This window comes from Misgurnus anguillicaudatus, chromosome 19, assembly GCF_027580225.2.
Source record: "Misgurnus anguillicaudatus chromosome 19, ASM2758022v2, whole genome shotgun sequence".
NCBI classification, from domain to species: Eukaryota; Metazoa; Chordata; class Actinopteri; order Cypriniformes; family Cobitidae; genus Misgurnus; species Misgurnus anguillicaudatus.
In genome coordinates this window covers 26903621-26928966 of record NC_073355.2, presented here as the reverse complement: position 1 = coordinate 26928966, position 25346 = coordinate 26903621, and the positions used below count along the sequence as shown (strand labels likewise).

At 37.7% G+C, this 25346-nt stretch overlaps 3 protein-coding genes, 1 long non-coding RNA gene and 1 other non-coding gene across 6 annotated transcripts in view; 2 read left to right on the top strand and 3 right to left on the bottom strand.

Annotated features, from left to right (window-relative positions):
• syt3 (synaptotagmin III) overlaps positions 1 to 2345 on the bottom strand; it is a 64293-nt gene extending 61948 nt beyond the window's left edge. For both annotated transcript variants that reach the window (XM_073857296.1, XM_073857297.1), the window contains exon 1: positions 2174 to 2345. The gene's annotated coding sequence lies outside the window, so the exon portion shown is untranslated. The remainder of the gene's footprint in view (positions 1 to 2173) is intronic.
• Positions 2346 to 4140: 1795 nt separating this feature from the next.
• Positions 4141 to 19935, bottom strand: LOC129436123 (protein kinase C and casein kinase substrate in neurons protein 1). Its single transcript, XM_073857292.1, has 10 exons — positions 19675 to 19935; positions 17916 to 17983; positions 11083 to 11236; positions 10228 to 10466; positions 9985 to 10140; positions 9578 to 9747; positions 9095 to 9221; positions 6184 to 6257; positions 5782 to 5861; positions 4141 to 5678 (listed from the first exon to the last, which is right to left on the bottom strand). The coding sequence occupies exons 2-10, from the start codon at positions 17973 to 17975 to the stop codon at positions 5569 to 5571; spliced, it is 1170 nt and encodes a 389-aa protein (XP_073713393.1). The 5' UTR covers positions 17976 to 17983; positions 19675 to 19935; the 3' UTR covers positions 4141 to 5568.
• A 547-nt stretch (positions 19936 to 20482) lies between these two features.
• LOC129436125 (uncharacterized) lies at positions 20483 to 21513 on the top strand. Its single transcript, XR_008641729.2, has 3 exons — positions 20483 to 20781; positions 21062 to 21105; positions 21302 to 21513. It is a non-coding gene; the product is annotated as an uncharacterized lncRNA (long non-coding RNA).
• On the top strand, positions 21147 to 21236 carry LOC129436992 (small nucleolar RNA SNORD88). Its single transcript, XR_008642049.2, has one exon. It is a non-coding gene; the product is annotated as a small nucleolar RNA SNORD88 (small nucleolar RNA).
• An 838-nt stretch (positions 21514 to 22351) lies between the features above and the next one.
• Positions 22352 to 25346, bottom strand: part of shank1 (SH3 and multiple ankyrin repeat domains 1) — a 114867-nt gene continuing 111872 nt past the window's right edge. Inside the window, exon 27 of the mRNA XM_073857293.1 lies at positions 22352 to 25270. Within this exon, the coding sequence (XP_073713394.1) occupies positions 25183 to 25270 (88 nt within the window). The 3' untranslated portion in view covers positions 22352 to 25182. The remainder of the gene's footprint in view (positions 25271 to 25346) is intronic.

Here is a 25346-nt window from a genome sequence, read left to right as displayed (position 1 = left end):
CCAGGGTCAGAATGACTGATGAATTTTTCATCTTGGAGGAAATTTTCTTTGGATGACAATTTCAACCTAATATGAGATTTCTTTTTCTGTAATAATGGCTGCCGGTAGGGGGTCAGTAAACTTGACTGTACACAAGCAAAGACTGATGGCTTGCTCTAGATTGAAGGTATTTCATCAAGTTTTCTATACACACAAAGCTGTGTTTGTTTTGGAAGTGGGTTGAGGGTGTATGCTGTGAGGAGGTGGTAATTTACATGAATTGATTAGCAATTAGGAATATATTCCTGGTTAAAGTTTAGCCAAAGAAGAACACACACAACTCCCCTCAGTCAAATTTAAATCATTGAATTATTTCTATTTGGCAGATTTTTTACTTGCCGCTGTTGCCCTGCTTACTAGGGGACTGCTGACATTAGCTTATAGCAATTTGTAAGTTCTGGTAATATAGCTTTTCTTGTTGGTTTTAATTTTGTTTTTATCATTTCTCTATGCTTTCGACACCGCTCATGGTATTACTGCAAATTCTTCAAGTAATGTCACACTCATGCTCTTATATATTTTTTTCTTCTTTTAAGGGCCATTTCAAGATGGGATGCCATGTGTAGTTTAATATGAAGCTTGTTATTCATCATTTTATATTGACTGACTGTTCAACAGTCAAATAAAAAGTATATATCATTTTATTAGATTGTAATCTACCTACGAGGACAATTATATATGCAATAATATAATGTAAATCTGCATTAAAACAATGCAACTTTGCAAAAAATATAAATAAACTAGACTTGACTGCAGCTCCCCCTTGTGGTTTTTAGAGAGATGTGCAATAATTGCGGTGATCTGAAATCATCTGGATGAGGTCAAACAATTGCGATGAGACGATTATTTAATCATTGTGACAGCCCTACTTGATTTACCCAAAGTGACGTACAGTGCTGTGTCTATACATGTTTTTTAAGCAGGTCTATGTGTGTTCACTGGGAATCGAACCCATTGACCCTTGCATTGGTAACAATATAGCAAATTAAGATTGCAAGTGATGTGCATGCATTCAAGGCAAAACAAACTTATATTGAGCTACTTAAATACATCGATTTTAATCGTCATTCAACGGATCTGTTTGCATGTTGACCTTTATCCAATTCATTTTTCACTTTATATTTCTCCTTTCATAAACACACATATACAGTGAGGGGGAGTGTGTGAATGATATGTTGTTGAACTGCTCATATGCTGCGTGAGTCATTCCCCAACACAAATCTAGAGACATTTATGTGCATTTGTCACCTATGCATGAAAATGATGAACTTAATGATCATTAACAAACATCAACATGTTTGTTTGGATAAAGCACCGGAAGACCTTGTCATTTGGTGGTGTTAAAAATAAAAAAATGTATAGGCCCAGAGAGAGATCCAACTGCAAAGCCTTATCCCCTTCACATATAAAGATTTTATCATCTGCACTATTTCATGTGCATTTCAGTGGCCTAATATGTCCACTGTGGCGAATGTAAGTGTGTTAGCTGTCAGAATTTAGGATACAGCTCAGTGCACAGCTGTAAGGACGCCTGTCTACACGGTTAAATTGCTGTATGCAACCACAGCGCCCTCTGCCGGTCCAGACATAATACATTACGGCAATATGGCCTTGCCATATTTCAGTTGAGGTTATGTAACAATTACCCACTTTAAATAATAAATGCAGCACATAAGTATTGTAAGATAATCAACAGTGAAAGCACACTGGCAGAAAAATAAATATATATGAGAGGCACTCATTGTCCAATGAAAACACAGACCAATAAAACAGTCATCCAACACTGGGACACAATTAATTAAGTGAACCGCCCAAATCAAGCTATATATTTTAGATGAATATTTATTTTAAAAGCACAACATATAAAACTTTGTGTGTTAAAACTGCATTTAGGAAAGGAGATTTTAATGCTAAGAATTTTTTTACTTGGCAGGCAAATTTGGTATAAAATTGCATGCTAAATGTTCGGTATCTGTAAAGTGTAGACAGTTCAGATAAGATTTGCCAACAACAGCAGAGACAGTAATGTTGAGTAAACATACCGTTCAAACAGCATACATCCTTATTGTCTCTGTATAATGCTGTGATTATGTTTGCCTTGTACGAAATAATCAGTCGTTGTGTAGTGTCTTACCGTTTTAGTTTGCGAAGAAGATTCCACTGAATAAACAATAATTAAGTTAATGTAGACTCGGTAAACGAACAAACAGAATTTTGCACGCGCACAGAAAGTTATCCGTGTTTATTCAATCCCTCTGAGTCTCTTCTTGTCAAATCATCAGTGCGTTAATTTACAGTCTGTTGCGAACACTATTGTGTTATTGTTCCTTATAAACTTAATGCGGCGCCACAGTAACTGACAAGGCGAATGACATCAAAGTACCGCGAGAGCGATGCGAGACATCATATGGAGGAGTCTAGTTTCGAGTCGCTCTCGCGGTACTGTGATGTCATTCACCTATTGGTTCTTGTAGCGCCACATTAAGTCGAGCAAGCCTAATGATTTAGTTTCTATAAGTAACAATATTAACAAAACAACGGACCGCAACGTGGTCGCAACGGACCGTAAATTACATCTATGATGCAAACACATCTATGAAACCTGTACAAGGTAAGTGGAGGACTTCATTCTTTGAGTTTGGTTTGTCTTACGTGTGCACAGTGCACTTTTGCTCACCTTAATAACACGCGTCTCACGTTGTTGTATTTGGAGGGTGCGATTTTGGTAAGGGTCTTTGCTACATCCGGAATAAATACGACTTCCGAGCTCATGAACGATGAAACCAAATCCTATTTTGTTCATAAATAAATTATTCATAAAGTTTACAGTCTGTGTTATTTTCTGGCTTAAATACTTTACATGAATCATACTTTGATGATGTGATCGGTATGCATAGCGCAGCAGGAAGTCAAATACAACTATGGCTATGACCTAACGCCCCTACCCTTCATCACAAAATTAGCCATAGTTTTATAGTAAAGGTATCATACTGATTATCATTACCATACTAATTACTCTGGTTACTGTAGCAAAATCATATATTTGTTTAACTTATAAGGACGTTTCTTCAACTAGCTTGAAAGATTTAGGCTTTAGAAACATACTTTGCAACTACTCATATGTTAACCAAAATATATTATATATGTATCATCGGTATGCTATAAATCTGTGTAATTAAGTGATTTCAGAAACACATCAGTATTTCTGAGCAGGATTCTGGTGGATTTATCTTATAGGGATCTATCTGTCCTCATAAAATCCTACATTTTATCTTTTAAATCTTTCTGTCAGAGGTCTTCCTTGCTGACAAGAAATCCGTGAAATGTTTATTTCACCAAATTCTGGAAGCTTTTGAAGACATTGAAATACCCCTGAGTGCCATAGCTGGTGGGAATCAGTGAAGTCTCCCAGCCAAGTAGCATTGACCACAAAGGCCACATTGATGGAGGTGCCACACATGGATGGTTAGTTGAAAAGGCAATCATCCTGGCACCTGGGCTGGGACAGTTTGCATATCTCTGGAGCAAAAATAAACACCTCAGAGCTCAGCATATATTGCCCCTACTTGATAATGAACAATAACTATAATGAGCCATTATCAAAAGTTGAAGACATTTTTGACTAGTTACTGCTATTAATGTTTGATGGCTTGGTATGCAGTACATGCATACAGGCAATGTGAGTGACTAAGCAGTCTCCTTTATATCCTGAATCAGAATTTTGACTAGATAAACATTGTTTTTATTCTAGATAGCTACTCTATGCCAGCACTGTTTAGCATAATCGTTATTTTTTACCTGTAAGGGTTGTTATGCAGACAGTGTGCAGTCATCACCTTTCTTATGCTTGCAAAAGTGAAATGTTGCTCAAAACTGGCTATAAATTGACCCTACGAAAAGCTCAGAGAGGGCACATTTCTGACTCATCTACTCAGTGATGCAGGATAAATGTTTATGTGAGGGAAAATGTGTGTGACAACCACTCAAGGCAACACACAAAATGATCTGACACTATTAAGATATGTTACAGGCTCCACGGGACCTAAAATCCTGAGACGTGTGCATGTCGATGACTCACACATGAGCACACATACACGTGGGTCCACACACAAATATTTATTTACAGTCCTGTATATTTGTAGATGCAGTTGTGAAACATGGCCCCAGGAAATCTGCAGAGTGAAATATGAATTGCAGTAATAAATTGTGCATATGTATAATATATATGTAATAAAGGGATTTTCAAAACGCGTTTTAAAAAAATACTAATCTGTATCCCTTTTAATACTTCTAGTGTTTGCATAGAGTAGTGATGGTCAAAATGTACTCATACAAATCAACATCACTGTCATGTGTGGATGCTATGACATTTTACATCTAAAAGAAATGAATAAGGCCTTCATGAGTCTCACCTCAAATGGTGATTAATACTGCCTTTGTGTACTTAATGGGAAACAAGCAATACTTAACAACAAACAAACAAACAAACAAACAGATATGATATATAGAACATACAAAGCAGATAACATATGATATCAACATCAATTAACATCTTTAATGCATGTGAAGCTGTAGATAACATTAATAACCATCTGGCCCGTTTTATACAGGCATCAGATAGTTACTATATAAGTCACCATAAGAAATATGTAAATAATAAAATGTAAATAAGTGCTAAACTCTTTGGCGTGAGACTTTCTTCTCAAAATACTCAAAGATTGATATCTGTCAATGTGTATATTCATGCAATGAGACAATACACCTCATATTCTCTCTATATATTAGAGGATCTCAGTATCTATTCCAAAAATAACATATAAAAGTCTCTCCATTAAAGCCATCCCTGATGAAAAGACCATCATAGGCCAAAATTATAGCGTTCATTATGCTAGTCAATGGATGCCTAGCTAGTGACAGCAAAATTAGTTTGTGATGGTAAGTTTTGCTGGTTAAGCTACATTTTAGACTTTAAAGTTAAATTAACTACAATTTATAAGTCATTTCAGCTTGACACTTATAAGTTGTTGTAACTTATTAAATCAAGTAAAATTTGCTTTAGTTACATCAACTTAATTGTATAAGTTACAGCAACTCATCACTAATCAATACAGTTAAAATGACTTGTAAATCCAAGTTGATAAATTTAAAAATGTAAGTGCAAAAAATATTTTTACAGCCTGGGAGAAAAACAACATCCAAAACACAATGTATGTTGGTGACCAGCTAGGATGGTCTTTCCAGCAGGGATGATACACAAAAATATAATATTAACATTTTCTCAAGTAATATTTAGGTCAAAAGCACTTTTCAAAGCATGTTTCATCCCAAACATCACACATTGACTGTAAACCCGTATCTGCAAACATCCATCATCCCATTTAGACAAAACAAAGCAAACTTCAATCAAAACGGCTGTAAAACAGGCATAAACCTGGGCACCTGTAGAGATTTAAGGACCCCATGATATAGCTGGATTCATTCACAGAAAGGGTCTCAAATGAATATCCTCTTTAACACTGTCCTGTGCTTTTACACCACCTCCACATAGTTGGCCGGGTACAAGCCCTCTTTTCCTCCGTCCATCATGCCTCTGCACCAACCCTGATCATCCTCATCCTCAATCTTCAAAAACTCTTCACCTGTAGTCACATGCGCACACACAAACAGTATCAGAAGCAATATGAGGACAGTGACTGCACCATATAGTCAAATAATTATATAATTATAAACCAAACATCTTACCTGCTTTAAATGACAGTTCATCTGTTTCCTGTCCAACATAGTCATAGAGAGCTCTGACTCTCACTCCTCCAATCATTACACTGATATGAGGAGGGAAAACAAACATACGGTCAAACATACTATAAAGTCCTGCTCTAAAAAGGTTATTGAAAATGATTCATAGACATATAATGCTGTGCCAGGGTAGAGCATTGTTAGCAGTGCAAAGGTTGTGGGTTCAATTCCCAGTGAACACATGCTGATAAAATGTATAGCTTGAAAGCACTGTAAGTTGCTTTGGATAAAAGTGTCTGCCAAATGCATAAATGTAGATGTAATTTATGTACGATCACAATAAAGCCGTAAGAACCCACAGCGAATATCATTCAGGTGCCCAATACAAATGAAGAGAAATCAGCTGACCTTCTCTCCATCACTGCTGCCTTCTGCTCCACCTCCTTCTTTCCCCTTTTATTCTTCTTGTCTGGAATCCACTCCTAAAATAGGGAGATGACAACAGACAGAGTCATTGAAGGAGTAAATGTGGACTTTGGCACAACAGAACAGAGTCTATTTATATAGACATGAATATACCAAATGACACAACGTCACTTTAACACCCGCACGTAGCAGATGGGAATGCATTAACCTCAAAACAATACACACACACACATTACTAATATACAAGAAATGCCACTCTAAACTTAACCAAGAGCTGTTAGCGGTGCTTGCTGGGGCAACTGGGAACACAGTAAGCTCTTGATAAGAGGGGCAAAGCAGGGTACCATGAGTGTAGACAGAGTGCCCACCCTTTGAATTTTAGTAACTGTCCTGCCTGCCACTTCGCACATCCAGAACCACTTGTGATACAAGTAAGAGATAATGTATAGGCAGCCGGCTGCCATCGCATAAATAAGCCCTGTCAGTGTGATCAGGTATCTTGTTGTATCACACTGAAAGGGCTTATTTTGCGACAACAACCGGCCGGCTGCACATCATCTCGCTTATGACATGGCTATTCACCTCATAAGTAAGGTAAGGAACATTAAATATTGATTCAAAATATTTATTTTGCTAATTTTTAACAAATGCAGATCTTCCACGAGGAAAACCTGTTTAATTTCGGTTTTAGGATAAGACAAGACATTCAAATGTCACGAACATGCTATTTTGTTTAATCATTTGTAAATATAATGTCATATATGTTATTAAAAGACATTTTTATATTTAATTTTTGTGTAATATTAAGCTATACCTGATTTGAAGCATCCGGGTTAAAGTGTGTGGTTATGAGTGGTTGTTATCTAGGAATAACAAACCTGCAAATGTTGTGACTAACCAATCAGAATCAAGCATTCCAAAGAGCCGTGTAATAAAGATGAATAATACCTCAAATCATACAGATATCCAAGTTGGTTATTTTCATAAGTCATACTTGCATGCTGACAGATGATAAAAGAGCAATTGGATATGATAAATAAGGGACCCTATACCACTGTAAAAAATGTTGGGTTATTGTCAACTCAGCATTGGGTCAAAAAGGACGAACCGAGGGGGAACCTTCTGATCTCTCTGATGAAGCCAATACGGAAGTGATTTAAACTGCAATTCATCGACTGGCCGCTAGAAGCAGGTTCCAAAAAGGAGTCAATTCCCGTAGACCTCCATGTTAAAATGTCCAACTTTACATTAGAAAATAATATGTTTACAGCCTGGTACAAAAACTGTTTTAGGTCTGTATAGCTAATTTTGCCCTTCGTGACAACTGTGAGGGGGGTGATTTTTTTGTAACTCATCCGTTTAAATGATATTAAGCCTAATGCTGCGTTTACACCAACCGCGGTAGAGGCGTGAAGCGCGAGTGGTTTCAATGTTAAGTCAATGTGCAGACGCGTTGACGCGCGTCAGGAGGTCCTGCGGTGCGGAAGAGGCGTTCGGCGCGGAGCGGAAGACGCGTTTCCGCCTCATTCGCGCGTGAAGCTCGCGCGAATTGAACGTTGTGCGCGGTACGCACCAATGGTGCTTTTGTGTTCGGACAAACTAAGGCGCGGTAGATGCGATTTTGACGCCCAACACGCATTTGGTGTAAACTCAGCATTAAGGGGGTCGCACACCGGCCGCGCAGCTCAGCGTCGTGCCTTGTCAAATCGCGTCTAGGACAACTCAAAGTTATTGTAAACCGGAAGTGCACATTAAATAGCGCGAGCTTCGTCAGATAGTGTCTACTTCAAAATGCAAAATATACGTTAGCAGCCCATGTTAATCATTAATGATTTGGGACAAATATGATGTTATTTAATGTTAAACTATGTGAGTGTGCTGTGGCGCAACAGGAATTTGAGAAACTTTCTGAGTCAAAGCTGGGCGCGGCGGACATAGAAAACAATGTGTTCGATTTTTTTTAGTCTGAGTTGCGCGGCCGGTCTGCGACCCCCTTAAAGTTCTGTCTAATTAAGGCCATGGCCACTTGAGTGACGGTTAAACAGGCACTGCTGTCACTAGAGTCAAGCTAGACGGCCGTGGTTTCAGCAACCAGTCACCTCAGCTTCACCTACATCACGCCTTTTTACCATTTTTTATCCGTGAGTGATGCGGGGTACACGCAGCCAAGATGGTGACGGCAGGCACCGCCTACTTTAAGCTTCAAAAACGATCTTCACAAACCTATGGGTGACGTCACGCACACTACATCCATCTTTTTTTACAGTCTATGGGATGAACCCAGCCAATGGGTTAAATGAACGCAGAAAACACCGCAGCATTTTTGGTAGAAACAACCCAACATTTTAAAATTACAACCCGGTGTGTTGGGTTTGTCCCTCTTTGACCCAACACTGGTTTGAAAAGAACCCAGCATTTTTTAGATTGTAGCTATATCTAGGAACCAGAACATAGAGACCTAAAGGCTCTTTGGACTTGTACAGTAAACCATCGTGTACAGTAGCAACTACACTCTCAAAAAAAAGATAAAGGAGCTGTCACAAATATGTACCATTTTAGTACAGATATGTACCTTTAAGCTACCACCAGTATGTACCTCTAAGGTACCAATGTGTACCTTTGAGTTATGCACCATTTAGATACAAAAGTGTACTTTTTGAGAAAGTTTACAGCAGTGCGAAGTTTTGTACCTTCTTTTTTCTAAGAGTGTGAAAAAACAAATCAGCCACCCAGCAAACCCTATCATAGAAATGGTCAGGCATACCACTAACAAAACTCATAATTTTAGCATATGTATCGCACATGCCACTTATATTTCCCTCTGAACATATCAAAAAGTAGTTTTAGGTAATGTGCGTCAGTGCACATGTGCGTAAATATAAACCTCAAGCACCTGGTATTGAGGCCAGTCGGTGGGCATGCCTGGTCCATGTGTATTTTTCCACCAGCGTAAATCGTCCTGCTCATTGATGGACATCAGACTGGTATGAAGCTCATTATACACGGCTTTTACACTATCAGAGAGGGAGAGAGGGAAGATACGTCATTTATTATTTACAGGAAATATTGAAAGTCAACAGAAATTGCATTGCAAATCCTGTTATACAATCCTATTTTTTACCTATTATTTTTTAGAGAAAATATATGTTTCAGTACACATTTTGACAAATATGTTCACCTTGCCTGTGAAATCCAGGCTAGTCTTTGAGATTAAGAGCAAAGATCACTTTAATTTCAATCTTTGACATGACCTTACTCAGTCAATATTAAAGATATCAAGGTTATATTTTAACACTATGTTCTATGGTTTTATGTAAATCAAAATAAAATGAGTTTTTACAGTAGGTTCCCATATGATGATTCTCACACACTATCATTGTTGGTGACATCTAAGTGCCTGTGGATTGACAGGAAAGCCTGTTTAAGGAAACTTATCCTCTTCCTCTCCTCCTCCTGTGCCTGGTCAAATATAGACTCCATTTCCTCCATGTAGCGAGGAGCGTAGCGTGTCACCTCCTCCAGAACCTTCTCATAGCGGGCTCGTAGCTGCACAAAGTCACTTGCAATCAATTGATACAGTCATCTGGTTTGTTTTCTTTGCATAGAGTCATGTGGTCTGTTGTCTTTGCACCTGTAATGAACGGCTCTTTCCCTAGAGTGCTGCAGGATGATTAATGTTTAGTAGTTAAGGGTGACATATTGTGCCAGGCTCTTGATTTCACTGCACCATTATGCAGCATTTTCTGCCTGAGCCTTTCTTGGCTCGGTCGGTAACTCACTCACTTTCTCAGTCTCCTGGTGGGCCAGTTCTGTCTCCTCCTGGATCTTCCTCTGTTTCTCGATAGCGATGTCAGGGTTGCCTTGGGAGTGGGCTTCCCGCTCCCGTGCCATGTGTTCCTTTCGGCACGCTTTGTGAAACGATGCCCTGACCTTCTCTAGCTGTCACAAGACACATTTTCAACAGTCAAGTCCCTTCAGTATTGCAAAGAAGTTCCACCATTATAACAACACTGCAAGTCTACAAACCTTTTTCAGTCTCTTAGCCCATGGTTTCTGGGCACGTGAAAAGCCCGTTTCAAAATCCTGGGACTCTTTGAAACCTCCAAACATCTTTTTATGGAAAGTCTCCTTTTGCCACGTCCGGATGCGATCTCCGTCCTCCGACACCAGAGCCCGGCAGATGGAGGAGTGCAGTAAGGAGAGGCGATCGGCAGATGAGAGGAAACACTGCCATGCTCGCAAAAGAGAGCCATAGAGAGGACTGGTTGAAACATAGGTCATGATAAAACATACTATAGCTTTGCACACAATTTATTTTTAAATATGCATTGAGCAATACGCTATTATTCCATTACATTTAGTTGGGCGGTTAAATGAATGTCTTTGCAAAGGTTTTCATTAAAGCGTAACTAAACCCCTGGTAAGAGCCTGACTCCACCCACTGGCAATAAAAGTGGGCAGATCCCAACGGAGATAGAGGGCAGATCCCAACGGAGATAGAGGGGACGAACTAAGCTCGTACCAAGTGTGTGGTGAGATCGTAACAAGGGGGTGGTGAGCTTGAACCTGCTTACGTCACAAGGTATTTTTTGGACCCAACATCCAATAGGAAAATTCAACTGCAGTACCCACCGTTCAACCTGAATAGGGCAGCACTCAGATGGTTTTACACCATATATTGTAGTATTGAAACATTTTATATCCAAATGTCAAAAAACGTACTAAAATCAATGAACAGCACTAACAAAGCCCCATTCTTACAGATAATTAACAAAAAAAAGTTGGTTTAGGGTTTAGTTATGCTTTAAATATTAGGGGGATTATGGACTATTGGGGGTTAACTTCTCTCCACCCCCCTGGAAACTATGCAGTACTCACTGGCATCCACTAGGGGTTTCCACTTGGTACTCCACTCGCTCAGTTGCTGAGCATACTGCCTCTCGACCCTGGCCCTTTCTTGGAAACATGCCACTATGTCATTACATGCTTGGAAGGCATCGTCGGTCCGCTTCACTGTCCGGTGGTAGTTTCCCGGCTAAGAAACAGATAGAAAGAACATTGAGGACTCTTAAAATACAGAAAAATATGAGAGAAGACCCTCAATTCTTCACTTAGAGCTAATGCAAGTTGTTTATAAGTTCAATACTGGAGTATTTAAGGTAAGACACAAGGCACATATCTGCTTCTCCTTAAAAAAATTGGCCTCATTTCCAGTAGGTCACTGGGTTTGTTTGCTATGGATCAGATGAGCCATCATTATAGCGTGAGGTTTGGTTCTAATATAAACACTTGAAGACAACATGTGGTGAGGAAAAACAGAGCACAATTCAAACATTATTCCCCAAAACATCTGTGGCTGGAATTCAGGCCACGGTAAGTAGGCCATCACATGGACAGTGCTGTGAAAGGGGTTGATTAATTCAAATAAAAGCCTAAATGAGGGAAAATTCGAGAGGAGGGTATAAACATAATGCCATTTTCAGAGAAGGCGTCTTGTTTTGCCTTTGTTTGCCATAAGCAGTGTTGGGAAAAGTTCCTTTTAAAAGTAATGCATTACAATATTAAGTTACTCCCAAAAAAGTAACTAATTGCGTTACTTAGTTACTTTTCATGGAAAGTAAAGGGCTCGTTATAGTGTAGGTTCCGCGTCGGTTTTCATTTACACTTTTGCGTCGTCGTCCGCGTCGACGTGCAAACACACACGAAGAGTGCTGGTAGGCAGTATCCACGCTTGTAACCACAGTAGCAGCGCAGCCGTCAAAGAAGAAGAAGCTTAGCAAGTTAACCCACAAACGAAGAAGAAACAGCAACTTCTTGTGTATGATTTGAGAAGACCAGCAATGATGGAAGTAAATAAACAGCAACTTTTGTTGCAGTTTAAGTTAAATCACTCCTCAACTTTGTCTTCTTTGTTTTTACCATGCAAACGGAAATACCAATAACGCAGTTTTTTTCCTGACGGGAAGGGTTCTGGTGGACCAATCACAGCGCTTGCGGTCCGCATAGAACTGACGCGCTGTAAAAAAAATTTGCGAGGTGCACGTCAGGCTACGTAGAGCTATACACAGGCTACGGATAACGTACAGCGTGGAGCTTATGCACAACTATAGACCGTTTCATCGGGTGCACGTGCGGTGACGCGAAAAGCGTCTGGTCCAAGCTTTACTTCTGGTTTCTGTTTGTTTAATGGTCTGATTAGTTGCTGAAACTGAACTCTTAAACAAATACCTCGTCGAATATAACAAAAGTTTTGCGTTCCTATGTAATCAATGTGTTGTTTATTTTGCTTATTATATAAATAAACTACTTTAAAAGGACGTTGTTGTTATTTATTCTTCGCGGGGTTTACCAGAAGTTACGTGATGACCACGAAAGCAGCTTGTTTATGTTGTTACTGCTGAAACCGTCTATAAATCGGCCTTAGTGCTTACGTTACTTTTTAGTTACTTTTGCGTAACTTTTTCTTGGCTGAAGCTTGATTTCTTTCAGGCCTTGACTGTGTTTTTTATGACTGAAACGTATGATCTCAGTTTCTGACTCAAACTGTTCCCACACAGGCGTGTATGCATAGAGTGCATAATGTGACTACGTTTAGTTTAATTCAATACTTTTTTTATTGAATTAATTAAACTAAAGAAGTAACTTGCATTACTTTTTTGAAAAAGTAACTCAAATATTAATGTGTACATTTAAAAAGTAATGCGTTACTTTACTCGTTACTTCAGAAAAGTAATATTATTACGAAATGCACGTTACTTGTAATGCGTTACCCCCAACACTGGCCATAAGCAGCTCCACCACTTTAATCGATTCATTTTTATTTTCATGCTGATCTGTGATTCTTTCAGGATTTCTTTCTCTTAGATATTCTCTCTCTTTTAGCTGTGGTTTGTATTACGTTCTTTCCCCAGCCTGAGAAAGAATAAAAACAGCTGAGGAATCTCATCTCTTGCCAAGTGCAGTGCAGAGCAACACCTGCCAACCAATCAGAGCGACACCAAAACCTAACAAATAATAAAAACCCCTGTCAAACAGAATATAACACCACGGCATATTCAGCAAGCATCAACTCCGCTGAATATTTAAACAGAAGAGATTTAAACAAAAAGACAAGCCAAGTTAAATCAACTCAACATTCAGTCTGTGACAAGTCTGGCTGAGGCATTCTACATTACATTACATTTATGAACTTTGCAGAGACTTTACTATCATGCTATCAATCTATGCATTGTTTTATCAGGATGTTTGGGGATCAAACCCAAGATCATAACGCAGTGCTCTACCAGTTGAGCTACAAGAACACTACATGTGACAATCTTCTGCTGTTACTGTGGTATTCACAGTGTACAAAACACTACGATATTCAATTCTGGCCAGCGGCAAGCATAATATAAGTTGGGGCATACAACAAACCCTCAGCAGGCTATCCAAAAATAAATAATAAAAAACTGTGTGGAAGCATTTTACCAAACTATACCACTGGATTGACTCCAGAAGAGATGGCAACTCAGCAAAACCGGCTGGGACAAAGGAGAGAGCTGATGAGAATCTTAAACAGCTCTCAAAGCTGTAGTGAGGGCTTAAGATGTCAGTGATAAATAATGATCAATCACCACAGAAGACTCTGCATTGATGCTTAGCAGATAAAACGTCCTCTGGAAAGCATGTGTGAGATGACAATTAGATTCTACCTTTTGTAAATGAAAATAAATTTCAACAATCATTTTAAATGTGTGTGTTGGGTCAACAGCATTGTAAATCCACCCAGCGGTCTCTATAAGAGCAATGGCTTTGCAAACATACATTAAAATAAAAATGTAAAGATGCTAAAAGGTTTCTAGGCAGGTCCACACTAAGATAGAGAAACAAATATGAATGTGTTTATATGTGGAAATACAACCTTGTGAAAATAAAACTGTAATATATCTTTAATGTTGAATGAGTAACGCCATGTCAAATATTGAAATCAATGATTGAAAACAAACATTGATGCTCTTAATCTTATTATCAAATCAATAATCAGACTTTAGCCTGGATTTTACAGACAGGATCACATATATTAAATACTACTTATAACATCCAAATGTGAAATCAATTGGTTGACATGGTCAGACTAAGAAACTAGGCTATAATGTTTGATAAGAGAACATCCCAATGCAAAAATCCTACAGAAATGTATTAAAAGTAATATAATTTTTTGCAGCACTTCGACCTCGGCACGCAGTAACATCTTAACTCCTGACTACTCCCCCTCTCGCTCAAACTTCCATCAATATTACTGCACCCAAGGTCGAAGTGCTGCAAACGAAGTGCTCTTCCGCCATACAATATGGTTCTTATTTTTATCAGCTTAAAAAATTGCCACGTTTTATTTTGTGCCACCATACTTACTCGTGTAACTACTCATGTAACAGTCTATAAATAGGGAAAACATGGAAGTGTTTGGTGGCTTCTAAATTCATCCCTGTTTGGATCCTAAGGAATGAATGGGGCTAGGCTAAATGCTAATACATTCACAACATGCTGTACAAAGATTAAGTGCACGCATTGAAAAAAGATAGGCATGTATTAATTAGTCTTAGTTGAGGTAAGAACATAGTAAAATATTGAAAAACGATGGTGTTTTCCTTTAAGAGAGAAGACAGAACATGCATGGTAAATTACTGCAATTTTTTATTGGAGAACAGAAAAGTGAACCATTTAGAAAGATGAGACAATAGCTGAGCAAATTAAAATGGGTGGAGGTAAAAAGCATGAGATTTATAGACTGAGATTAAAGGTTAAACCTCTCATAACACATAGCACCATAGTCTCAAAGAAGATTATAAAAAGTCTTCACTTTGATCTATTAATCTTTATTAAGTTAAAGCTGCAATCCATGACTTTCTTTTGCTAAAATAAAAAAGTAGTGAATGAGCAAGTGCATACAAAATCTGTCCCTGCATCCTAAATCGCATATGGTGACAGAATGAACTGAATTAAATTAAGTACCTAATTATTATATATCTTATATATCCTATATCTTTATTTCATTATTCTAAGGGCACATATTATTTAAAAAAATAAAAGCTATTGGGTAAAGTTAAAGGGCACCTATGGACCGATTTACGATTTTACATTTCCTTTGGTGTGCAAGTGTGTATTATTACGTTAACGATATGTAAAAGGTACAAACCCCAAAGTAAAGGATGAGGCGAGTTATCGTCTCCAACGTAAAAAAATTTTTTGGACTACAACAAACACACGGATTGTAGGCAACCATTGGTCTCATCATAGAATGCTAATATAACAGCGAGAAGTGAAGCCACTGCAGAGTTGCGGCCATCTTGGTATGCCCAACCGGCAGAGGGCGTCATTGACTTACATTCAAAATCATGATCTAAATTCACCCAGCATATCAGTCACACAAGATACATTTTTAGGATATGTGTTTGTAGATTAATTATTACTGTACTTCTGATGTTATTTGCAATGCTTATGTTTTAATCGGGCAGGATAAGGGATTTATAGAAAATGTACCGTAAGTGAGTCTGCTGCATTCTGTTGTAATGACACAGGTGTAAATAAAGTTTTATGGCATTAAGAGCATACACGGTCAACATGATTTCTCTAAGGCTGCGTCCGAAACCGCCGACTTCCTAGTGTGTAGGCAAGGCGAGTAGTATGTCCGAATTCATAGTATTCCAAAAGCAGTAGGCGAAAAGTACCCGGATGTCCTAATGCTTCCGGCAAGATCTCGAAGTGTTCAATCGATGGACACTTCGCTATCCCGTGGAGTTATCCAACCAAGAAGAAGACGAAGGGCTGTTGTTTTATTCAAAAATGCCCAAAAGCATAATGCAGCTCTATTCAAATGTAAATACATATATTAAACAACTGTCCCTTGTGGTTAAATTGTGCTAGTTTAACGTCATTCCAGTTAACAACTAACTTGTTACGTGATGTTTCAACATGGCGAATGTAGTATGTCCGAATTCATTCATACTATCATTATTTATACTTCACTTACTGTTTTAAAGGTCGATGAGTAAGTACTTCAATTCAGTACCTACTGTCACAGTATGCGACTTTGGATCCAGCTTAAATAAGTTGTTGTTTTCATATTGCTGAATCAAATATTAGTTAAACCACGATTTAAAACGTTATCTTAACTGGTTTTAAAATACATGCCATTAACATTGTTAACGCATTTTACTGTGCGAACAAAAACAATGTTGTACAACATAACATAATTACAAAACCAGCAAATTATTGCATGCACATACGGTACTTAAAGCATTATTATTTGTTTAGATTTCAGAATGAGCACATTTGCCATTATTAATTCATATACTCCGTTCTGATCTGATATGTTCACTACTGTAATGAAGATGAATGTATAGAAGTAGTAACCATGTTTAAAAAGTAAAATGTACAACTTTAAATTAATAACTATGTACATGATTAGAACAACTGTGTTGTAATAATGTACAACACTTCAGATATAAAAACAAAGACAAACAAAGTAGCGTTTTATAATTAATGTCAGATAACGCCCTATTAATAGAATGTTTGGGCATACTGATATGCCGGCGCGGTGGCTTTACAACTGTGACGTCATGCGCAATCCAGTCATTTATCAATGAGTTAACCAGTCAGTCATTGGCCGAAGGCGGGGCTTTGTTTGTGTGATGTCACAATAACGAGAATCAAAACAGCATGTCTAATGAGACTGCTGTGGTTTAATGGGGATTAAAAAAGAAGGAGAGAGTGAATTTGTTTTTATTATAGGGCGGTTGTGTTCACACACTGCCAATACACGTTTACCGTATGTCCAAACACCTCATAAAAGTGGATTTTGCATAACATTAGTCCTTAATGGATAAAACAGTGGGGCAGTTTCCCAGATAGGGCTTATCCTAGTCCCAGGCTAAAATGCATATTTGAGCTACATTCATTTAAAAACATCTTGCCATCTTAACATATACAGTATTAGTGCCATTGTTTTGTCTTATGCATGCCAGTATTGTTTATTTTTTGTTATGTATGTTTGTAAAAACTGCTTGTTCTTGATTCATCTAAACCCTGTCCCGGAAACCACCACAGAATGTTTTGTGTAGTATGTGAGATTAGCCTGCATACATTTCAGACATACTACATCTGCCATTTTTTTTTATTGTCATGTGACCCGTATATACTCGTATATATTGCCGGCTCCTAAGCCCCCGTGGCCTCATGGCATGGAAAAGTGTCCATCTAATGCACACTGAGAACTTTTGGCAGAAAAGCCACATACTGTTTTTTGCATACTGATGTTTCAGGCATACTACACATTTTGCATACTGATTCATGCATACCACCGGTATAAAGTATGGAAGTAGGAGATTTTGGCCAAAGCGTGTGTTTTTGTCCACGCACCTCACCCTGAATTGCAACAGGAAGCATATAATGAAGATTTATCATGTTAGTTTGACCTAATCTGATTTGAACCCAGATAGAAACTCTGCATTTTAAATAGAGATTGCAAATGTAGGTAAAAGTTAAAGATTGCAGCTTAAGGTAAAGTCTAATGCATCATTTTCTAAGTACTTTTCTGACTGTTTAACTTAATACACAAACAAATCTGCTCATGTTGTTGCTCGAAAATAAAATGTTTACAATACAACTTGTTGGGTGTGTTAACGGTCCACCAGCCTGTCTGACTCACTGCTGTCTGTCCACCCCCTCTCACTTACCATCCAGAAACTTTGATTGTTGGCATCTTCAAGGCCCGTCTCTGCTGGTAACGCTGTCATGATGGAGTCTTAAACACAGAGCAACAGATACTAAAAAACAACATTGTTAGGCTGTGAGGTGCGGCGCTTATCTGCTAAAATTTTCCTTATTTGGCCAAACATTCCAGTGAGATATGGCTGAAATTTATTCATAGATATAAACAGTCAGATATGTGTGACAGAGCTGAATTATATACGGTGCAGACTTATAACAAGCTGGGAGAGCTTTGTGTTTTACAAGGTTTCTTATATTTAAACGACAGTTTATGAACTGTGGCAGAACAAACAAAAGTTTAATATTCTTTTAGTCTAGTTCACCAAGACAGTGACAGTTATATATAAAGTTGTTTACAGAAGGAGCTTTTAAAATGAAAATTTACTTTAGTTTATGTAAAAACTGCATTACATTTTTTTTGATTGTACTGTTGCATGTCAGAGCTAATGTGATTGGGTGTTACTAGCCAGATGGACAGTGATTCACCACTGGGGTGTGCTTGATCCAGGACCCCTATCTTTGAAACTTGAGCCATCCCAAAATAAACTGGGGTCAATGTTTATCCATGATAACACACACACACAAAACACACACACACGGCTTGTGTGCAAGGCAAGCCATCTGTCTTCAAAAACACGTTATGAGCTCATTGAAGCATGTGCTTGCAAACAACAGCACATGTGGATGGTCAACATGCCCACACACACATAACATAAACACTCACGCCATTGATAACCAAACACGTGCCTTTGGTCATTCGTCTGTGTAAATGCAATAAACCATGAAGGTCATGAAGGAGAGAAAATGAAAATGTGTTGTCAGTGTTGTTTCCTGACATTTTTTTCTCTCTCCCTCTCAGGGGTCCCTCAGTAGCCAACATTATCCTACTTGATCTCTTCCTATCCCCTTTCCCACCACAGGGGTTACATGTATCATAAATCTCCCTATATTTGACCTTTGACCTCACTTCCTGTTCCTTTCCTTCCAGACAGCTTTGCATTCTCAGAGAATATGAGCTGATAAATATATTATAATTTCAATATATTATATTCTTATATACCGACTCATTAATCAGCTCTGTTGTATTTAGGGCATCACACACATCTCAGTGTGTTAAACCCTAACACTATAAAATGTGCAATAAAATTAAAGAATTATCCCGATAAACACATTTGCTGGAGTGAATCAAATGATCATTACTTGGATACAAAACACTGGTGACCCTGTCTCATAAAATGATTTGACAATCATACGTAGATTCATCTATTAACGTATTGAAAAAGTTCCCATCATAAAAAAATCAAGTTTTAGAGAATACAAAGTACTTCAATTGATTAAACTAAGCCAAAGTCATAAGAAAACAGAAATCCAAACTTTTCGTAAAAAGTTTTCATAAAAACGGTCTTTAACTTTGAAGTGTAGCTACGACCTGTTTTTCTGAAAATACAGTAATGATGTTTGTGTGAATTTGCCACATCTCTCATTTTCCCTCAAAGCCCCATACCCCTCACCCACCCTGACTCTCTCTTTCTCTCCTCCCCTTGTCCCCGTTTTCAGTGTCACACATAACTCAACGCACACTGAAGAAATATATAGCAACTTATGAATGCAAAAGACAGAAATAGTCTATGTGTCTTGGCTGCAGAACTCATCAATGCAATGTATTAAATTGTAATCATATTTGACAAAAACTCAAAAGAATATGAAGGACAGAGAAAAACTTACCTTAAACAAATGTTTGCTGTAACTTTTTCCTTTCCAAAAAGTTATAGATTAACCCTTTTCTGATCACTTTTCCACTTTAAAGACCACCATATGGTTATGTTGTATTTTGGACAACCTATTTCTTCTCTTTTCTGTTTTTGAGCCACAGTCGTGGCTTCCTGTCACTTTCTCTCTCTCCTCTCCTCCCTCTTTCCAGATCTTCTCTTTCCAAAGCAGCTGCAGACCACCAGACTTCTCGCTCTGTGGATCATACTACATGACAACAACACTCCTCCCTTTCTCTCTCTCTCTCTCTCTCTCTCTCTCTCTCTCTCTCTCTCTCTCTCTCTCTCTCTCACTCACTCACTCACTCACTCACTCACTCACTCACTCACTCTGTACTGAAGTGGTCTACACAATTAGTGTGTGTATGATTGATTTAGGAAAAAAAGGAGTGAAACAGAACACATTAAGACATATAACCATGAATATAACATATATTAAAATTATGATAAATACCAACATTTGGACAATGATTAACATTTAAGTTAATCCATTCCAGTGGTCCCAGGGTTCTACACAACAGCTATGGTACAGGACTGTGTTGAACAGACTTGGCATATAAAAAATATGGCAGCTGTTATCCACATTGGCCAGAGTCCACCCCAAATATCTCCACTCGGGGTGAGTCCAGCAGGGAGTGAATTTCGTGGGGGGATGGTTGGAGGGACGGATCAGTTCAAAATGTAAAGGATTTAAATGTTCATCCACCTTATAGTCTCCAAGCGCTATTCACATTTCATACATAAATATAGTGGATTTTCTGCTGTGTGGTTTAGAAATAACGTGCCCAACTAGGGTCTCCCCTGTGAACACCACCTTTCCACCACTTTTACTAGTTGCAGTAATTTACCGAACAATGTTATTTTCCAGCCAACAGAAAAATATATAAAAGTATAATGTGCAGTGTTAAAGTAATATTTTAAAATATAGTAAAACTGCACGTCTGCTAACATTTTGAAAAGGCGATATTAACGGACACCTAAAGGTCCTACTAGGATATATAGCGCAAGACTGCCGACGGAACAGACCTGTTTGTGTTGGCGGTCGTCTTGGAACAACGTTTAGGTAAGCGCTAGCTGTTGGTCTGGGGTTTTTTTTTTGTATTAAATGTATGTTATGCAGGATCCATGTTTGTGTTTTATATGCTAGTAAGTGTTAAGATGTGTTTATGTTTAAGAAAAAAAGCGAAGTAAATCGATTTTAGTCATCAATGCAGCCATTCAACGTGACCACGTGTTATGAGATTCTAACGTGGAGTCTTTTTATGATGTGGTTAACTAACTTGTTTTTAGATTAACTCTTTAACTATCTTCTAATCCGTCGTATGCTCTACATTTTTTTCCAGATTGCCAAAGATCCCATGACGCTTCGCTTCTGCCTTGACTCGAGGTGAGACATGGCTTACTTTACAGAAATTAAGTTTCTTATATAGACTTCCGTGATGTTAGCACTGGGCTCTGAGTACATGTGTAGATAAACGTGCATTTCTGTTACTGACATGGCAGAATTCTGAGAAGTGTAATTGAAATGTAAATGGAGGAATTAAGTTGTGAATCTATGCTTAAAGTTCTTATCTTTTTTGCAGAGTGAAGATGTTGGTGAGATCTGAGCGTGTTCAATATTGAGCACGTGCATCACAATCTTTGATTAATTTACTGATTACGTTTGTGTTGTAACGTTAAAAGTTTCTTCAAAGATATTTTGTAAGTTTGATATTTAAATTCTTTCCGCATTATGTATCTTTTGCAAACTTGTATATTCACATTCCCTTAATTAAAGTCACTGGATTTGTCTTGAGTTTTGAGTGATTATTCATTTTAGAAGTTATATTAATATAAAATAAATTACTATATTTGTTTGCAATATAAAGTTTTTAGCCAAAGAGTACAAGAATGAAGGTAATGTTATAGGGCCATGTGTATTATAGTATCGTGACACATGCATCAATATGGCAAGCCGTTTTAACTTTTATTCGTTGTGTTCTTGATATCAACAATTCAACTTTCACTAGTTAAAAGTAATTCTTGATATCAGAAGTTACAGTTCTACTAGTAACAATGTGAATTCTTGATATCAATTGAATTTTCACTAATAACAACTCTTTATCAACTGTTCATATCCTAGGAATGGCGATAGGCAAGCAGTTTTGACTTTTAATCATTCATAGGATATGAATTTGTGATATCAACAATTCAAATTACACTAGTTAAATGTGAATTCTTGATATCAGGTATGAGATATCTACAAGTAACAATTGCAATTTTTGATATCAATAATTTCAACTAGTAATAACAAACTCTTTATCAACAATTTCAGTTTTCACCAGTAAAAATGAAATTTCTTAAAATCAGCAATTGGATTTTCACTAGTTACAATGCTAATTTCTGATATCATGAATGGGATTGTTACTAGTAAGAAAGTCATTTTAAGTATCTGAAATCATTGATATCAGAAATACATTTTCAGATGTTAGAAATGACAATTGTAACATGTTGAAATACATTTACAGATATAAAAAATTAACATTTTAACTAGTAACAACTGAATTCTTGATGTCAGGAACACGATGAATGAAAGTTAAAACGGCTTGCCATAATCATATTTTTGTCTTTTAAACAAACCACATCACAGCATGGTTATTCCTGCATCTTTTATTATAATTCTAATAACCTTTTATTCATTTCTTAAAACATTTGTATTTCATGTGTATATGGATGTCGCATATACATATATATTCTGTAAATAACCTCTTATTTGTTCATAATTTTCTTCAATTTAAAATAAAACTGATGCTTTCTGCACACCCTGGACGGTCAGTGACCTTGTGTCATTTTGTCCAGACCGGTTAATGGCTCTGATTTTTCAATGTGCATGAGTTTGGATGACCTGGCAGTAGTTTAACACTGCTCTTTCATTACTTGCCTGCGATTTGAAGCTCGTAAGGAAAATGCATTAAGCCTTGAAAATCTGAGGCGCAGAGTTTGAGGAACAAAGACACCGAACCATTAAAAGACTTCTGTCCTGATTATTCGTTCAATGACTGATGAAACTATGCAACTTTGATGCCACCTAGTGGGCAATAAAGGAGACTTTGATTAGACCAGTGGTTACTGTAGCAAATTGGTGATGAATTTGAGTAAAGGTGAGAATCAGGATGTGTAGAAAGCATTGATTTGATTACAAGTTAAACAATGTTTGGAAGACAGAGATTCTTTAAAACTTGAAATATTTTTTTTCCGTCTCACACCATAAGATTTATAATTAATCCATTGTCCTTACTGTTATCAACATCACTATACTTACCAGCCTTAAACATCAAAAATGCATTATTTCTTCAAACTTTCAGTTCAAAATTGGTGATTAAAGCATGTGTAATAAATGATACTTTACTTTCTCTCTTTATGAGAGGTTGAACAAAATGCAAGATGAACAGTGGAAAAAGAAGGATGAGATTTTAGGTGATGGTCCTGATAAAGAAGGAAGGAAACATAATGGCGTAAGCGTCACCTGCTTGAACTCGATATGCACGCAGATGCAAATAAGACAAAATTGAAGGAATTACTTATGAAAGGAAGTGCAATGCAATGGGGAGCCCTTTAAATTGGTTGGAAAAACTGTATGGTGGAAAAAGAGGGCTGGGTGTTACAAGATTTTTGTGAAATGGAATATGAATGTAAAGGGTGACCTGCCACAAACAATAAACTCTTATCATATCATTGATAGTCCTTGCATACAAAGTGATGTTACAAAATTTTGGGTGATTATGTAGGAAGGGGTGAGGAAATGAATTTCTTTTCACTAATTTAAGTCCTAGAGGTACCAAAGATTTGAGTACATTGCATTTAGTCACAAACAAAAACATAATATCAAGCATAAACACTCGGCTCCAGCTCTCACAAAAGAAACACCGCAGCTCAGTCAACAGCGATAACAGCAAGGACGATGAGAACAGTGACTGCAATAAATAACATTGTCTCTTGTTAAATCAACAGAATTCCAGACCCATTTAGAGTTTAAAAATGGTTATAGGAACAATTGTCGTATTAAAACGGGTATTGGCACATACCCCACACACTCATGTCAGAGTGCATGTTCATCTTGCCTTGCCTCCATAGAAAGAGTGTTTTTTTGGAAGGAGAGAGGGAGAGCGACTTGGAAAAGAAATACAGGCAGTTTGGTTTTTCCTTTTCTCCATGTCTCCTCTTTTAAAATGGAGCTTCAGTATCGTCGATAGGTTTGTCGATGTTGCAGTCACCTTAGTTTGAGAGTCTGTGGTAAAAATGTTGATAAACTTTTAGTATATATACGTACGCATATATATACTCTTTACAATGTTGTATCATCTTTCTTCTTTAAAATATTTTTTGCGTGTTTTACATCATCTTCATCTTGAGTCCATACATAGCTATTTTACTGTGTCCCATTATTTTTTATATAAATAAAATGTAAGTGTATCGCCACCGACAAGTGTTGTCGTACGCATGTGTTGTAATCAGTAGTCTGAGGATGTTCTGTGCACGTGCATGTGTGATAGAGAGGTTGTGTTCTGTTGGTCTGGGCACTTATTTTTGCTACGGGTGTGTAATACAGTGACCAGTCTGTATAGATATATTTATATATATTTATATTACTCGATTATAAGACATGAAAAGATAAAGTTCTAGTGAAATACAAGATAAGCGCAAGCCCCAATCTGGCTTCGCCAAAATAGAATCCCTCCATTGGTGAGGTAAAAACATGTAACAAATCACGGTCATGCCTCTAGTGATAACCTTTCACATTATCATGTACACACTCGCGCACACACACATACACACAGACAGACAGACAGACAACAGGAACCCACGCATAAACACTCAGTCTTACCAAATAAGTGCCTGTTGTTAAATTGACCTTTATTTTAAGGACTTCCCTAGTCATGCCAGACAAGAGGATTTTCACTACTTGCCCTCTCTGTGTTGGTCTCCACTAAACTTGTTCTAAAAATGAGACCAATAGTACATATTAGTCAGTAATAGAGAGTTTGAAATATGAGAAAAAGAGAAAGACAGCAAAGGAGGTTTCAATATCTCTCTTTCTCCCTATCTCTAAAGAACCACAGAAAAGCTAAAGAGTGTTTTGATTGTTTCCCTTAAAATTATTTGGCTCAGTTATGTAGTACATCTTTACCTTGTGGAGTAGTTTGCAAACTTCATTCATTCATTTCTATTATGAGTGCATGTAAGCTCCAACTGTTTGTATGTACGGATATTATGTGGGTGTTGATGTTTTAGTTGACTGAATAACATGTAAACCCAGGTGTGTTCATAGTTCAGCCGGCCCACAACTCTTCTGCTTTTTCCCATTTCTCTCATCTTCATCTGTGAGACAGCAGGTTGATTTCAAAGTTCCCTCTTCTTGCGTTTTTCCATTCAGTAAATAATCTCTGATGGCAGCAGTTGTTGTCACCTCACCCTTCCCGTCCTCTCAGCTCCGGTTGGCTTCATGTCTCCTTCTGTCTGTCCGTTCATCTCGGGGGGACAGGGCGGAAATAGGGAAAGTGCTAGCAGACAGCCTGATGATAAGGGGAAGGTGTAAAAATCTTTACAAAGAAGTATTTAACTCATTCTCCCGCATCCCTCTTTTGTCTC